This window comes from Aplysia californica, unplaced genomic scaffold (genome assembly GCF_000002075.1).
Source record: "Aplysia californica isolate F4 #8 unplaced genomic scaffold, AplCal3.0 scaffold01042, whole genome shotgun sequence".
In the NCBI taxonomy this organism is placed as follows: Eukaryota; Metazoa; Mollusca; class Gastropoda; order Aplysiida; family Aplysiidae; genus Aplysia; species Aplysia californica.
Window position 1 is genome coordinate 68477 of NW_004798312.1, and position 16243 is coordinate 84719.

Sequence of the window (16243 nt, forward strand, 5' to 3'; positions counted from 1 at the left end):
GTTCCCCACATTTGTGAAAATATACAATACATGTACAGCCATTTGTACAGGGGTAGGCCAACAGATAAATTTGACATTATTAGAGTTAGGGAAAATTTCATTAAGTCAAGAACACGCAAATAAAAAACCAAAAACTTCTTTTTTTTTTACCACAGGAAGAAAAAAAAAATATATAAGCACCTAAACAAATCCAGAAAAATGGAAAAGAACGTTACGTCATAGCTCAGACTCTGTCATTTACTTAACATGCCTCGAGAGAACAACGCACCTGACTTTAAGGGGTCAATGTCCGGGGTCATTTCCCGGCAGTCACATAACATACACCTGTATTTTCCACTTCCCAGTCCAGCATAGAAGAGTGACACCCTCCCCCCCCCCCTCGTTGCTGGAGTTTGACCTCAACTTGTAACGTCACAATACTCACAAAGGAAACTGTCAGTCTTTTTTAGTTTTATAGTAGAGGTATTACGGCGTTCGCAACTACATAAAGTAGCTGTCAGTCTCCAGCAATTCCCCTGATCCAAACGCTGAATGAACAGACATTCCACTGTGCAGTGACCAACAGCGGAGAATGTTGAAAGATTTCACCTTATTTCTTCCAAGCTTTACACCCAATCAAATAAAGTGGTTAGGAAACTATACCAACTCATCTCCACTCAACAGACATGCAGCTATTACAGAATGGCATCATGCAGAAGAGTTAACGCTCATCAGATGCTACTGGATCGTTATCAACAACATCTCCACTTGTTGGTCATGAAACCTTTCAAAAAGCACAAAATACAAGAAGAAAGGAAAGCAAACCAAACAAACTAAATCAGTCAGTGACTCGAGTTCACTCACAGCATTCCAACCTAAGGAAAGAAAATCACAGAAAAAAGATGGATGCAAAAAGGCAGACTCAACATAAATTTTTTCGGTTAATATTGCGAGATTCGGAGAAAACAAAAATCATTACCACAGCATTTACAAATATAAAAATATTATATATTTACTAATATAATATATTTACCCAAATGAACTCTAAGGGACATGATCAATAAATAAATGATAAGCATTGGAAAAGTGAACATTCCCAAAGATGTAACACGGTGAAACATGGGTCAGGAAGGAACGGAGCAAACCATGTGGCAGCCCATTGAAGAATTGCACTCTTTGACGATTCATAGGAGACATATATACAAATCGTTGGCCTCGAAATAGTCCTTGTACGTGAGGCGTGCTGACAAAACGAGTGACTTCTCGCAGTCCGAGAACGGAGATATTGGCCAAAAATCGACACTGGGGTTAGATTTACACATTTTAAATTGATGCCGTTTTGATCAAGTCTCGTGTCTTTCATTATTCCGTACTTACAAATTGCACAAACTCCACCTATAAAGTTGATGTATAAATTTCCATAGACCTAAAGTCCGACAAGTAACTCGTTTTGTCCGCACCCCTCACACATGTCCAGGATCAAGCATACAAACAAGGACAACTCAGCTGATCAAGACAAATGAGAGATGTGTGGCGCGTGTGACATCTTAAAAACAGGAGGAGCAGAAGACAACCGAGGTGAACAAAGAAAACAAGTACCTGTCTGTCGTGTTATTCTAAATTATAAAAAAACATGACGACAAGCTGACAAGAAGATCAGGTGACAGCAAACCGATGATCATTCGCATAAACTCTGCACACACACACAGACACATCCACAAACACAAAGGAGAAAAAAACAACAAAAACAACCAAAGAAAATATTTTTTCAATACCTCTGGCAAGAATCAACTATAAAAAATGTGGTTTGAAAAACAAAAAAGTGGATAGCAGTGCAATTTTAAAGAAATTAATTTGCCTTGCTGCAAAAATGGCAGTGAATCTACAGCCGTTCATACTGACAAAAATAGCCCAGTTTCTCTGTTTATTTATCTATCATTTTTTGTGCCGCTTTAATTCATTTTTCAAAAAGGGTTGAAGATATTCGTTTTAAACGTTGAGACCGTTAATTCATCATCAAACCCTTCTTCTCATTCCCTTCCCTCGGAGAACTCTGTGCGCCACAACTGGGCCTAGGCCTGTATACATGAATCAGATCTTCCTTTTCTCTTGCTCCAGGAAATGAGAGCACGCCCCAGTAAATGAGAGCTTACCAGAGATCCCACTTCTTTAACAGGGGCCTGCAAAGAACAGAACAAAACATTTTGGAAGCAAACTCAGGCTTGATGGTAAAACATTACCGTACATCACTACCACATTGGGTGGACAAACATATTGGTAGAACTAGAGGAACTGTTTCCTACTGGGCTGGATCAAATGGAAGTCACAACCAGCAGAACATGAGAGAAAACGTACAGCGACGGATATTCCCACTTAAAGCTCGGCTCCGGTAATCAAAGGGGGGGGAATCACAACCGGTGAAACAAGACTCGAGACCGTGAAAACAACAAACGTCCTACACAAACAACTGGACCAGTATACCCAACCATCTGGGCAACTCAAAGAACTGAGTGCATGATCTCTTTTTGCTGTGATGCTTTTCCTCCTCCTCTTTAATTACAAAACCAACAACAACAACAACAAAAAGAACACAGACATGCTGCTGTGAACAGGTACCGACCCTGAAAATAATACTGAACTCTCTGAAATGCAAGGATAGGAAATATAGGACGCATTGCCACAGGCAGAAAATCCTAGAGCTGACTTTCAAACCAAGTTCTGAAACATTTGAGTGTCGGTTAAGAGATGCACATTCCTATTACAGCCATGGCTAGGAATCCGCTCTCTGACTGGAAATGTAGCCTACTGTTTATATGTTACTGTTGTACTAGAAATGTTTCCTACTATTGTACTGCAAAGTGCTGGGAACCTGTGTACTTTCACCAGGGCTGAGAGCTATAAATGCCATATACTATTATAAATAACTAAATCAGTGTGAAGATTTTAGTTTGAGTGGAGTTTTTACGACGCTCGCAACTGCATAAGGTCATATGAGCGCCAAGGGGTGGACGTCAACAGAGAAGTCTGTACAGGGAATCAGATTTACTCTGCTCACCTCTCTAGCTTCAACAGCACAAAGTCTGCTTCCACTATCAATATCAAGGGGGGGGGGGGGGGGGGGGGGGGGGTGGAACAAAAATTGGTTGGGGGGAGTCTTTGAAGACAGAAAAAAAAAGCAATGCTTTCCACAATAACGATGACTAAAAACATCCTGATCCCAGTTAGTGGCACCTGCCAGCTACCGAGAAAATGCACACATTGGGGACAAACTGAACTGAAGAGCATCACAACACTAAAAAACAAGATCTAGAAGCATGAGTCACATAGCTATGTACACCTACAGAACCGAAGACGACAAATTACAGTAAAACCTCAGCAGCTAGTCGAGACCTCAGTGCTTTCTTGTCCCATCTCCATATGTAATAACAGTGAAAACAGTTCATAACAAAGAGTGAACTTAAGAAGAAGTCACATTTTCACTGTAAAAAAAAAAAAGAGATACGACAAGAAAGCACTGAGGTCTCGTAGTATTTCCCCTACCACAAACACTCAGCCACATCATCTATTGTTTTGTTTTTCAAGCCCAAAAGCAGGCTCTCTCAAATAAAAAGCTACACCGAGCACATATTTTGAGTTAAAAAAAAAACAAACCCAAGGCTATGCTAACCTGGGATTTTACTGTATTGTGTTCTTCGCATCCAACGGAAGAAAAACAAAATTCATGAGACACATCGAAAGAAAAAGGGAGCAGACCCCATCACAACATGATAATCCTGAACCTTATTGTACAACCCAATATAACAATGACCACGGAAGACCAGAAGCTTTCTACAGAAAAACGGAGGAGGTTGCAGGCCAGTAAACCAATCACTGAATATCATTATAATAATCAACTGCTTATAATTAGTGCCAACGATCGTTCACAACAAGATAGTTCACTCGGCCAAAAAAAGTGCCAGCGGAAGTCCGCGCATTGGTTCAGACGGCCCTGAGTCTTTGTTTTGAAGCTCTCTTTCATTTCTCCAGAAGAAGAATAGGAACAGCACAGTTTGTCAGTTTAACCCCAACAAAATAACAGAAAGCGAATAAAAAAACAGCAAAAAGCATAAGATATTTCTCGAATACATATATACGAAAATAAATATACGTGAAAGATTATTTTATGATAATTTCTCAAATTTTTTTCAGTCAATAAAAAGTAAACACTGACATTTTTCAAATAAATATAATCATATTGCTTAAAACTGCTTAAAGCTGGGCATTTGCTCTACAAACACAATTCTTTCAGCATTACACAAAACTGACAAACGTTCACTACTCTTAGTTAAAAGAAGCAACGAATGAAAAACTATATGAAAACAAAATGTCAAACCTTCGTCACTCTTAATGAGAAAAAAAGCACCACAAAAACCAGCAAATTACGCTCAATCCCTCATGAATGGTTGAGGGATATATTCATTCCAAATCACTTTTTCAATCACCAACAAAAATCTTATTAATTGTATCTGAAACCTGAAACGGACTGAGAGATTTTGCAAAGAAACACAACACAAAAAGGAAACAATTTCTTTCGCACGAAGAAAGAAAGAGTTGCAACTTTACATGAAATATCCGTCGTCAAACTAATCCAGCACAACCTATGACTTGAGATATGTACGGTGAAACGACAGGGCGGAGAGAGAGAGAGAGAGTGTATGACGTACGGTGAAACGATAGTATGCTGGGAGAGAGAGTGTATGACTGTTTGGAAAAGTAGAAAGAGTTGAAAAAAAACATCGTCTCAGCAAGAGAATTTTCTCTGTACAAAGTCAGCCTCCCAAGAGTCCACATTCTTTGTCCAAGATTACACACGCACGCATGAACACACATATGCTCTGTCACACACACACACACACACACACATGCTGCACACAAACACAGGCTCTCTCTCATACACAAACACACAAGCAGACACACACTCTTTCGGCAAAAAAAATCTGCCACTTGATGCACATTCTCTCTCAAGTCTCTGAAGCATGCAGCCTGCCACTTTTGTCTTGAAGACATCCCGTTTCATGGAAAGTTCTTTCATGCAAAGAAAATAGCAACCATGACGTACGGAAACAAAACTTAATACCTCACGCACAAAACGACCCCACACCCCATCTTCCAAAAAAGATCACCGTTCACAACAAACCAAAGGATGCAGAGGAAAACTGCTGTGCAGATGGAAATCACAACCACACCACGAAGGTAACGGTCCAAAAGGCTGAAGTTTTCCGCTTTGTTTCAACGTGTTTGGACGATTTTTGAGAAAATGCTCTGTAGGTCCTAAGCAGGAGATGACAAGCACTGACATGATTTTGAATTTATACGTACACCACAGATTTTGCTGAGTGCGTAGTTGGTTGTTCTTATTTTTATTTATGTTTTTTTTTGTCTATTCATTCTACTAAATCCGAAGTCCAGCCCTCCGCCTAAGAACTAAGCCTGGCTAGAACAAGAGGGACAGCCGACAGGTCAGCCAGGGGACATCTGCCAACAAGCAACAAGAGAGGCAAACCACAAAACTACACGTGATGTGAGCTTCCACTTGTTGGAGCGGCTTCATACAGAAATGCATCCCATGTTTGTCAAACAAAAGTTGGTACTAATACAAAAAAAACAAACAAAAATTTACAACAAAAAAAAAGAAGAAGAAGAAGAAAGGATAAAAGAAAATCAAAACCCACAACCCCCCCAACAACAACAATGTAACACAAATTAACACATACAAAGAAGCAAATCGTTTCCATAGGAATCATGACTAATTTGAATGGAACACTTCATACAAAGAAGAAAAGCATTTAGATATAACAGATATATATACACACACAAGGTGGTCCCAACACATGAAGACTACAAAAACAGTAGTCCATTGGGGGGTGGTTTCGGGGAGAGGGGGGCGGGGGGAGGGATAATTGAGACCATAACCAGAATGAGTAGAAAACCACATTGAAATCCCCGAACAATTTGACGTACAATTCATTGAATGAACCAGTCACACGCTGTCGAACCTCCATAACAAGCCGAGGATAGAACTGTGAGGCGTGCTGACAAAATGAGTTACATCTTGCAATCCACAAACGGATATATAAAATCGGCCAAAAATCGACATTAGGATCAAACTGGTAGATTTTCTATTGATGCCAGATTCTTTAACTATAGCCTGTCTTTTATCCTGTCACACTTATGGATTTGGAAAACTTCACATATAAGCGTGATGTATGCTATCTATTTCCTTAAGGCTTGAATCCGAGAAGTAACTCATTTTGTCAGCACGCTTCACAATTGTTTTTCGCTTTCAATCAAGAGGAAGGAGACTGGACACATTTTCTCAAGACACATCCGCAAGTTGGAGAATGGTTCACTACAACAATGTCGTATCAAAGTAAAAAATTCTGACGACAGGAAATTCTTTCAGCCATATTCCATACTTAGATCTCTCTTCCATTTGTATTGACACTGTCACTTCACTATTCTGCCAGGAACTGTTCTCACTTCCACCTGACTCACCAACACAATACGACCAAGTTCAAGCAATTCTGAAAGGAAAAGATTGGCTTCATCTCAGGCCCACTACTGAGTTAAAAACGAGCTTGGAATGAAGGATAGCAGGCAACTCGGCCTTGGCATCGTCTAGAGGAACTCGGTGTGAGAAACAGGCAAACATTGAAAAAATTGGATAAACATGAAATAAATTATTAAAGTGCCAATCAGACTTTGAGTACTTCTAAACTAGAACCTCTTCAAGCTTCGGGTGCTGGGTCTGAGAGCACCGTCTCCTTTTCATAGATTGTCGGCCACATTTCATCAAGATCTCCTCAAAATCCGCAACCATAAAGGCTCCTCCCGTTCTCCAAACTCTAAATGCTATCTGTGGTTTCTCACGCGACATTTTCTCCTCTCAAACCTTCACACACACCAGCCCCGGCAACACCAACACAGAGAAAAATAAACAGATTGCTAGCTTGAAAGGAAAAAATCCTCCAAAACTCGCTTCACAGACAAAAATAATTTTGCATACACATAATATAGAGAGGAAAAGAAAAAAATGCATCATCTCTCAGCCTCACTCTTCAGCTCCGTCTCTTTTGATAGTGTGAAAAACACTGGCATATTCAGAGACGTCTTACAAAAAAAAAAAAAAAGCAAAACATCTCTGATCTGCACCATCACCTCCTCTTCCACTTTCGGGGAAAATATGATAATGTACAAAATGAGATATTTACCTCGCACAGACAAACCTTTTTTTGCTCAACTTCACTCACACGTTGTCCACCAAGTGTCCAACTATTGGGAGAGACGTGCTCCACAAAATTTTCTCGACTTCATCAGCCGAGCACCCGACGGTTGGTATTGCATACACACACAAGTATGAGAAAGAATTCTAAGAAACGGATGAGAGAGAATCAGGACTTAAATTTAACGAGAGAGAGAGAGAGAGAGAGAGAGAGAGAGAGAGGAGAGAGAGAGAGAGAGAGAGGGAGAGAGAGAGAGAGAGAGAGAGAGACAGACAGACAGAGAGAGAGAAAAACAAATGTTTTGGAAAGTAAGTCATAAGAAAACTGCCAACCCAAGAACTAAATTTCTTTCATTGAGGCTATCAAAGGTACAGCATATACTTGCCATGTTACAGACTTTGTGTTCACTGTCAGTGAAAAAGAATGACACATACCAAACTAATCTTTCCCTTATAAAAATAATCCACCGCCATCTTCAAAACTTTCCAGTTCAGAGCATCGGAATTTATACCAAAAGGTTAGTTTCAGCTTTTAGTAAGGTTTTACAGTGTTCGCAACTGCATAAGGTCATGTGAGCGGCATCCCAAAAGGTTAGCAGAAAACGGTTCACGCAATATGACAAAAAACAGTCATTTGAAAACAAAATCTCCACTTCCAAGACGCTTCAAATTAACAAAGCTGTATTCCATCTTCATTTTATGAAACTTTTCTGGGTCTTTTTCTATATATTCTTTTGAAGTCCCCCCCCTTTGAAAAAAAATATTTGCTCTAATGTAACAACTATGGCAGACCGCGGAAACAAAATAAAAAAATAATCTTCAACAGTGAAAGTAACAGTTCACACGCTCCATAAAAGAAAATTTCAGACGGGGAAAGAAGGCGTATCCACATACTATATATATCTATCTATATGGGTCAAATTTAAGCCCTGACTCCCAGAGGAAAAGAAACAAATATAGAATATAGAAAAGCAGTTTCCACGGTCGGCCGGCGCTTCCATTCACGACTCGATCCACGACGGTTTCTCGGCGTTGGGCCGCTTGAGCTGGATGTTGAACTGCTTGAGTGTGGCCTCGAGGGCCGTGGCGTTGCCGCTGAAGTACGCCGAGATGGCGTTGTGGAACAGGAGCAGCTGCTTATGCATCACCTTCACCTGGACAGTGGGGAGGAGGGGAGGGAAAGAAGAGGCATTGGGGAAATGGTCATCTTTTTGAGAGAGAGACATTGTGGAAACGGTCATCTTTTTGTGAGTGAGAGTGTTAGTTTGTTTAGTAGTGTAGGGTTTTACGGCGCTCGCAACTGCTAAGGTCATATGAGCGCTGTGAGAGTGTGTGTGTGTGTGGGTGTGTGAGGGGGGGAGAAGAGACATTGTGGCAACGGTCATCTTTTACATCTTTTTGTGAGTGAGAATGTGTGTGTGTGTGTGTGTGAGAGGGGGGGAGAAGAGACATTGTCGCAACGGTCATCTTTTACATCTTTTTGTAGGGCAGGTCGGCTGGGATCCCGAATATTGAAAGCTAGGAATGGTAGGAGTCGACTCCGAACCCATTTACTTTCTAATGATATGATTTCTTCCAGTGGTTACCTGGTTGGCTGCGAGCAACCTTGATTTTGGAACACTACGAGGCACCAACTTTTTTCCCCCAAAAATAAATTCCCTAAACAAAAAAGAAAAAGATTTTGATGATTAAAGTATCTGGTAACTGTTGGTTTACGTAAAAAAAAAAGTCCTCCTCACTTTGTTTTCTTCCAAAAACTTGAGCTTGATCTGGACATCTCCCCTCAGCCGTTCAAACTTCTGCTTGTGGTCGGCAAACTTCTTCTGAGAGTCTTGCAGTCTGGCTTGCGTAGCTGCTTCCCGCGGGCCGCTCTGAACGGTCTCAAAGTCCACTCTGTAAGCGTCGTATTCCAATCTGATATTTGATAGAAAAATAAGTTTAAAAAAAATATTATGTCAAATGGTGAAATAAGAAAATACTGGACTGCTAACATAATATTGAAGACAGTATTTCTCAAAAAATCATTTTGACAGACTTCTATGCTAAGCGTACGTATCGGATTAACGAGTAAATTTCCTCTTTGAAAGTGGTGGCACAGAGTTCCCAACGTCGTATGGATACGTTAGTAAAACACGACATACAGATAGGGTTAAGTGGTGGCACAGTGTTCCCCACACCGTATGGATACGATAGTAAAACACGACGTACGGATAGGGTTAAAGACACTGCCCGGGGGGGGGGGGGGAGCGCGGCTTGGGTCATTCTGAGCTCTACTCACATGAAATAGCCTTAGACATAACAAGTGACTGCACCGTGAGACGCAGATCCTACAGTCGGTATCCCTCTGAGCTCTAGTACGGGTATACTGGAACAAGAACAATATCAGTTTGCAGATACTTTGGCCGCTGCTTTTTTATTTATTTTGGTAAGCGTTTTACGGCACTCGCAACTGCATAAGGTCATATGAGACGCGGGACACAGTAAACATTTGCAGTTAGTAGGAAATTTTGAATTTTGCTCGGGTGGCGGCTGAAGACAACTCTTATAGATTTTAGAACACCAAGGGATCTTTAACGTGTGCAACTTGTACACGAGACCTCCGCCCTTGTCCAAGAAGGCTAGGTGTAGATCTTTCCTACCAGAAGATCAGGGGTGTGGCTGAAAGACAGCAGTAAGGAGCCAAGGAGTAGCAGTAGAAAAGCTGCAGAAAGAGTTAGGAGCCCAGAGGAGGGGGTGGGGGCAGAAAGAGGAGAAAAAAGCAGATGACAGAACATCGCTAGAGAGCGGGAAAGGAGGTGAAAGGAGACAATTTTAGAGAAACTCTAGGCCACGAGAGCCCCAGTGGCTACTCCTTTAGGAAATAAAAAAAGGGAAAACAGCCAGAAACAGAAACAGAAACTCCTCAGGTGAGCAGCAGAAAACCTTCCTCTTGAGCTCACTGAAAACTTACCTGGCACTTTCATACTGCCTCACGGTCAACAGGGAATCTTCCATCGTTTTATGACACAACGTGTTTACAGATGAGATGAAAAAATTCAAAGCGCCTGAAAAACAAAACAATAATTGTATTTACAAAAAACACACAAAAAAACTGCAACGTTGGTTGATCATATATAATCATTCCTTACAACGAGTATTCTCATACCCAATGTGGACACTTACCTGCTTGATCATGATACTAATTAACTGAAGCAGAATTCTCAAAACAGATCAAATCTACTAATTACACCATTATTTCCATTCTTTTTTCTGGGAGTCCCACATTCACTGTCGCCACTGACTCACTCACTCACTTACTGAATCAATAACTCACCCATTCACTAACCGACTCACTCGCTCACTAACTGACTCAATAACTCACTCACCCATTCACTAACCGACCCACTCACTCACCCATTCACTAACCAACCCACTCACCCATTCACTCACCCACTCACTCACCCAGCAGAATCTCCCCGTTCTTGACCAGCGTCCTCTGCGTCTCGCAGTTGTAGACAAACTCCTCCTGCAGCTCGGGCGACTTCTGGGCCAGCTCGGAGAAGCTCTCGCCCAGCGCGCGCTGCGTGTGCACCACGTTGGAGAAGTGCGAGGCCATGGCGCGGGCCAGCCGCAGGATGTTTGCATATTTCTTCTGGGTGTCGCGGAGAGACTCGATGCTCGCCTCCATCTCCAAGTCGACGGTGCGGGAACCTTTGCCGAACCGCTCCGAGATGAACTGTTTGGTCGTCTTGAAGGTGTTCACGCTCCACTCCCGGATGCTCTCGATTTTGCTCTGAGCTGATAGACTCATGGACTTGGGGACAAAGTCTCCGTTGGGGCTGTTCCCCCCGCTGGCGTTGGAAGCCGAGTTCCCAGATCCTGACAGGGGGACATTGCTCGTGGCTGCAAATGGGGGAGCAAAAAAAAAGAAAGGTTACAAAGGTAGACATTTGCTTACAAGTTACAACACTGGGAAAAAACCCCACCCAACCACACATTATCAAAAAAGATACCTCAATGTTCACATTCAAGAGCTGACAAATTCACTTAACACTTCGCCGTCACATCTCGCAGATCGGCAATGTTTACCACCCAGTTTTTTTGGATTTTCCTCAGAATACCTTTGCCTTTGATGGCAAGAGTTTTTACTATGTATATGAGCCTTGTGATGGCAAAGTGTTCTAGAAGGAAAATTATATTGTATGTTACTTCACATTATAATACGCATTATAAAAAGTCTTCAAACCATGAAGTCTAAATCTGTTTCATAAACTGCACCTTAAAGATACAAAAACCTTATTTGTTTTCTAAAATTGAACAGACATTAAATCCAGGTTGTCATTAACACTTTTATTTCTTTTCAACCAAACTGAACTTCATACAAGAAATTATCTTAACCTTTCTCAAGTAATGCCGAAAAGAATACAAAACAGAAATACAAAATGCAAATCTTTTTGAAATCTCCTCATGCCATGCCATCATTACATTATAACATTAAGAATCGAAAACCCTGCTGTGGGTATTTACCTTCATGTCTCAATTGTTCAAGATCCGTGGTCTTCATCTTCTCCATAAGGGACTAACACTAGTCTGGCTTTATCAATATTCGTTCTAAACTTAAATAAAACTTACTCTAGAACAATACATACACTACAATAGAAAACATTTTCCCAGCAATCCATACTTTGGCACAAAAAGGGTGACAAACTTGACCATCATTCGGAACTGGACAGTTTTAAATGATGGGAACAGGAACAATTATTAAAAATCTAATCAAAGTCTTAAAAGAAAATGTGAACAAGAAACAGATAAAATGAGATACAATGAAATAAGAGAGGACAGAAAATTAATTATCAAGGAAATGAAAATGAAGCCAAAAGAAGTCAGTTAACTCTTTGTCGCCTCATCTCGCCGATTGGCGATGATTACCACCCAGTTTCTTTGGATTGTCCACAAAATATGATGGCAAAGTGTTAAAGGATAAGGGATCTCCCAAATTCATTGACCGATCAGAATGACATTCATGTACATGCTCCCACAGGTTACAAGTTGGACTTTTTAGTCTTTTGGTAACATACATTGGTTAAAATACAAGAAAGGGAAGAAAAGTATACGTACAGGATCAGTCAAAAGATTTGGGGTAGCACAAGGTTCAGAAAAAAAAAAGAAAGAAAAAGAGAACAAAAAAGGAAACTGCTGCAAGGAATCAAACCCTCCGAACAAACAGACAGTTGTTCAACAAAAAAATTCCTCAGAATCTAAAATATTAAATAACCCCAACTTTCTACTAAGAAGCATAATTGAGCATTGGCAGCTTTCAAAGTTCAGATAGCAAAAGCATCTGAAAACAGCACCACTGAAAATATTACCCTCCAAGAAAAGTCAGCCTCAAAATGTAATAATGAAATGAACAAGCAAAAAAAGAGGAAAAAGAAAGTCTAAAAGTGAAAATAGCAAACCTACTGCTGTTTGCACTTTTGTTCCGCTGTTCTGAAACATCCAATTCAACAACACTTAACACAACCGAGCAATAAAGTTACGGAAAATGAGCTGTCGAGCAACAAATGAGTGAGTGCAATGTGCAGGGAAACAGGTTTGCTTTCTAAATGTCAGGGGTTATTTCACAACACAAGTATCAAGAGGGAAAAAAGAAGAAGCAAATGGGAACTGCACGGAAAACAAGAGATAAAAAAAGGAATCTATAACTCACTGATATTTTTTTTTATAGTTTAGTAGGAGTTTTTCGGCGCTCGCACCTGCATAAGGTCATACGAGCGCCAGAAGATTAGAACTGTTACAAGAGAGTAACAAAAACATAAAAAAGATGAAGGGGAGATAAGGACGATAGATGTTTGATAGGAAAGAAGAAGCAAACCACACCAGAGCACCCGCCAACCACCCACTAGTAATATTACTACTACTAATAATATAATATAATACTACTAATAGTAAGCATTTGTATATCGCAAATTCCTTCTCTACAGCAAGCTCTACGCGCTTTACAAACTCTTCTTCGACTTTCAAGTACAAAGATATTCCAACACGATTAACACTTTGCGGTCACTTGGCGCAATAACGTGACAGTGAAAATTATCCGTTTTGGTCCCCCGAGAAGTCCATTGCAGTCACTCGCCGGGCTGGGTGACTAGACGCGGTATTTTGTACTGCTGGCTGTGTGACTGCAAAGTGTTAAAGAGCCCATTACATGTTCCGTTAAAGCAGACAATTGTCCGTCCTCTTTGTGTTGTAAGAAAATAACACCTGAGGAAATCATGGTAAAAATACTTATTATGTTTTTGTGATCTTCAGAATCTGGCAAGATAAAAAGCCACTTGCAGGTCAGTATATTTTTTCAGAAATAATGCTAGTTCCAATTTTTTTTTTTCTTTCTTTTTATAGTAGAGGTTTTTACGGCGTTCGCAACTGCATAAGGTCATATGAGCGCCAAGGGGTGAGTGTCAACAGAGAAGTCTTTACAGGGAATCAGACTTAGACTGCTCACCTCTCCAGCTTCAACAGCACAAGGTCTGCTTCGACTATCAAGGCACCCCAAAATAACAGGTCACAATGGAGTGACAGACATACAAAAGAAGTAGAGGAAAATGACAATAGTAAGGATCTCTTCTTTGCCATATTGACAGACCGAAGGGCTAGAACCCAAATGGCCGCTGGATCGGAAAAGTAAAGTAAAGTAAAGTAAGGATTAGGAAAGAAAAAGCAGCAGTTCCCTGTTGTAGATCAGGCACAGTTATGAGCGTGACATGAGTCAGCCCATTTACAATTCTACTATGCTTGAACGAGATATGTCCCCCCTTTGGGAATGGCCTAAAGACACTTCAGTCAGTGGCACTGCCCTGGGGGGGGGGTCTAAAGACACTACAGTCAGTGGCACTGCCCCGGGGGGTAGTTCCAAGTTTGATATTGTCAGGAAACAACATAGTTTTCACTAAATTTTTACAGGAAAATTTTATCGTTGGCGGGCATCAGGCTGTGGTACACTGTGCCCGGTTATGGTGGAGTTAGATACGTTCCCACTATGTTGTCCTGGTAAATCGGAATGCCTGATCCACAACAACATAAAAGTTTTAGTTTTAGTACGGGTTTTACGGCACTTGCAACACAATAAGGTCATATAAGTCCAGTGGACAGCTCATAATGGCATTCCACTGGAAGTTCCCACCATAAGTTTCAAAGCACGGCTATGAACCATTAAAAAATTTTTTTTAAAGAGAAAAAAAAGAATATAACAGCTACCATGTATCATCACCATTGCGATTCCCCTGACATTCATCCTTTAGAACTGACAAATAAATCTCCCATTTCCTCGACTCGACGACGGATTATTGCAATGACAGAAGCGCATACATTTGCGGAGCTATTCATACTGATTACTACATCCCAACTGTGCTTTTGTTGCCAGCCATCTGTGCACTGAGTGACTGGGCAGACAGACAGAGATAGAGAGAGAGAGAGAGAGAGAGAGAGAGACAGACAAACAGACAGACAGACAGACAGACAGACAGACAGACAGACAGACAGACAGACAGACAGACAGACAGACAGGGAGAGAGACACACACAGAGAGGAGGGGGGAGGAGAGAAAGAAAAGATGTAGGACGTACCAGTGGGCGCCCTCCAACCACCCACGAGGAATACAATTTCCCAGCGGTAAGAACGAAATACTCGACAAAAATTCCCCCAACAGGGGAACCGAGCTGAGGTCTTTTGCGACGGCAAGCGTCTGGCACTAACAGCTCCACCACCGAGACACAGACATCGGCGGGGACACTCGTGGACTAGAGGTTACGTTGTTCGCCTCTCATTCGATAGGTCCCGGGTTCGAATCCGGATAACGTCGGACATTTTTCCCTCTCTAAAATTGGCTCCTTTCACCTCCTTTCCTGCTCTCTAACAATGTTCTGTCGTCTGCTTTCGCCTCCACTTTCTGCGCCCCCCCCCCTCTCACCTCCTTTGCCCCCTCCTTTGGGCTCCTGACTCTTTCTGCAGCCTTTCTACTGCTACTCCCTGGCTCCTTCCTACTGCTGTCTTTCAGCCGCACCCCTGACTTTATGGTATGAAAGATCTACACCTAGCCTTCTCGGACAATCTCGGGGGACCTGTGTGCAAGTTGTGCACGTTAAAGATTCATTGGTGGTCTAAAATCGATAAAAGAAGGCTTCAGCCGCCACCGGGGCAAGCTTCAAAATTTCCTACCAACTGAAAATGTTTAATATGTCTCGCACGCTCATATGACCTTATGCAACTGCGAGCGCCATAAAACACTTTTTTTTAAAGACGCCTGTGGGATGGCACTAAATGGGTTACGTCCATCGGAAAAAAAGAAACGAAAGCGAGAGGAACAAGATACACAGCAGAGACTATAACAGGACAAAAAAAGGGTCACAGTAATATCAATCACGGCAAGAACACAACAGGATATTTCCAACCAGAGATTAAAATTTTATTTTCACAGAACACCCGTCTGTTCCGGGAAAGGGAATGTTCTGAGAAAAAGAAAAGAGCAAAGGGAGAGAGAGGGGGGGGGGGGGACAGGCATTCGGTCTCACTAGGAGGCTGTTAGACTCAGACAGACAGAGAGACAAGAAGATAAACAGACGGACAGGCAAACAGACAGACATTCTCACAGGCAGTCAGACTGGTCTCAGACTGACTGACTTGCAAACAGACAGAAAGACGGAAAGAGAAAAAAAGACAGACAGAAGAAAGCAATCAGACTGACGAACTTGCATACAGACAGACAGACATGCAGTAAGACCGACAGATAGAAAGAAAGAAACACAGAAAGATAAACAGACCGATAAATAGGCAGACGGACAGACAGAAAGAAAAACAGACTTTAAGGTGATATTTCTTGGGTGATCTATCTATCTATCTATCTATCTATCTATCTATCTATCTATCTATCTATCTATCTATCTATCTGTCTGTCTGTCTGTCTGTCTGTCTGTCTGTCTGTCTGTGAGAATGTCTGTCTGTTTGCATCTATCTATATCTATCTATCTA

The 16243-nt window shown here is 41.4% G+C and overlaps 1 protein-coding gene across 4 annotated transcripts in view; it reads right to left on the reverse strand.

The window, feature by feature from the left end:
- Positions 1 to 5319: 5319 nt before the first annotated feature.
- LOC101853271 (arfaptin-2) overlaps positions 5320 to 16243 on the reverse strand; it is a 15359-nt gene continuing 4435 nt past the window's right edge. For 3 of the 4 annotated variants that reach the window (XM_035973171.1, XM_005111335.3, XM_005111334.3), the window contains exons 3-6: positions 10682 to 11122; positions 10191 to 10284; positions 8980 to 9154; positions 5320 to 8394 (exon numbers count right to left, since the gene is read on the reverse strand). In XM_035973171.1, coding sequence (XP_035829064.1) covers positions 8242 to 8394; positions 8980 to 9154; positions 10191 to 10284; positions 10682 to 11122 — 863 coding nt within the window. In that variant the 3' untranslated portion in view covers positions 5320 to 8241. Of the gene's footprint in view, positions 8395 to 8979; positions 9155 to 10190; positions 10285 to 10681; positions 11123 to 11746; positions 12632 to 16243 lie in introns of those variants that run through there. The other variant, XM_035973172.1, reaches the window with a different exon arrangement.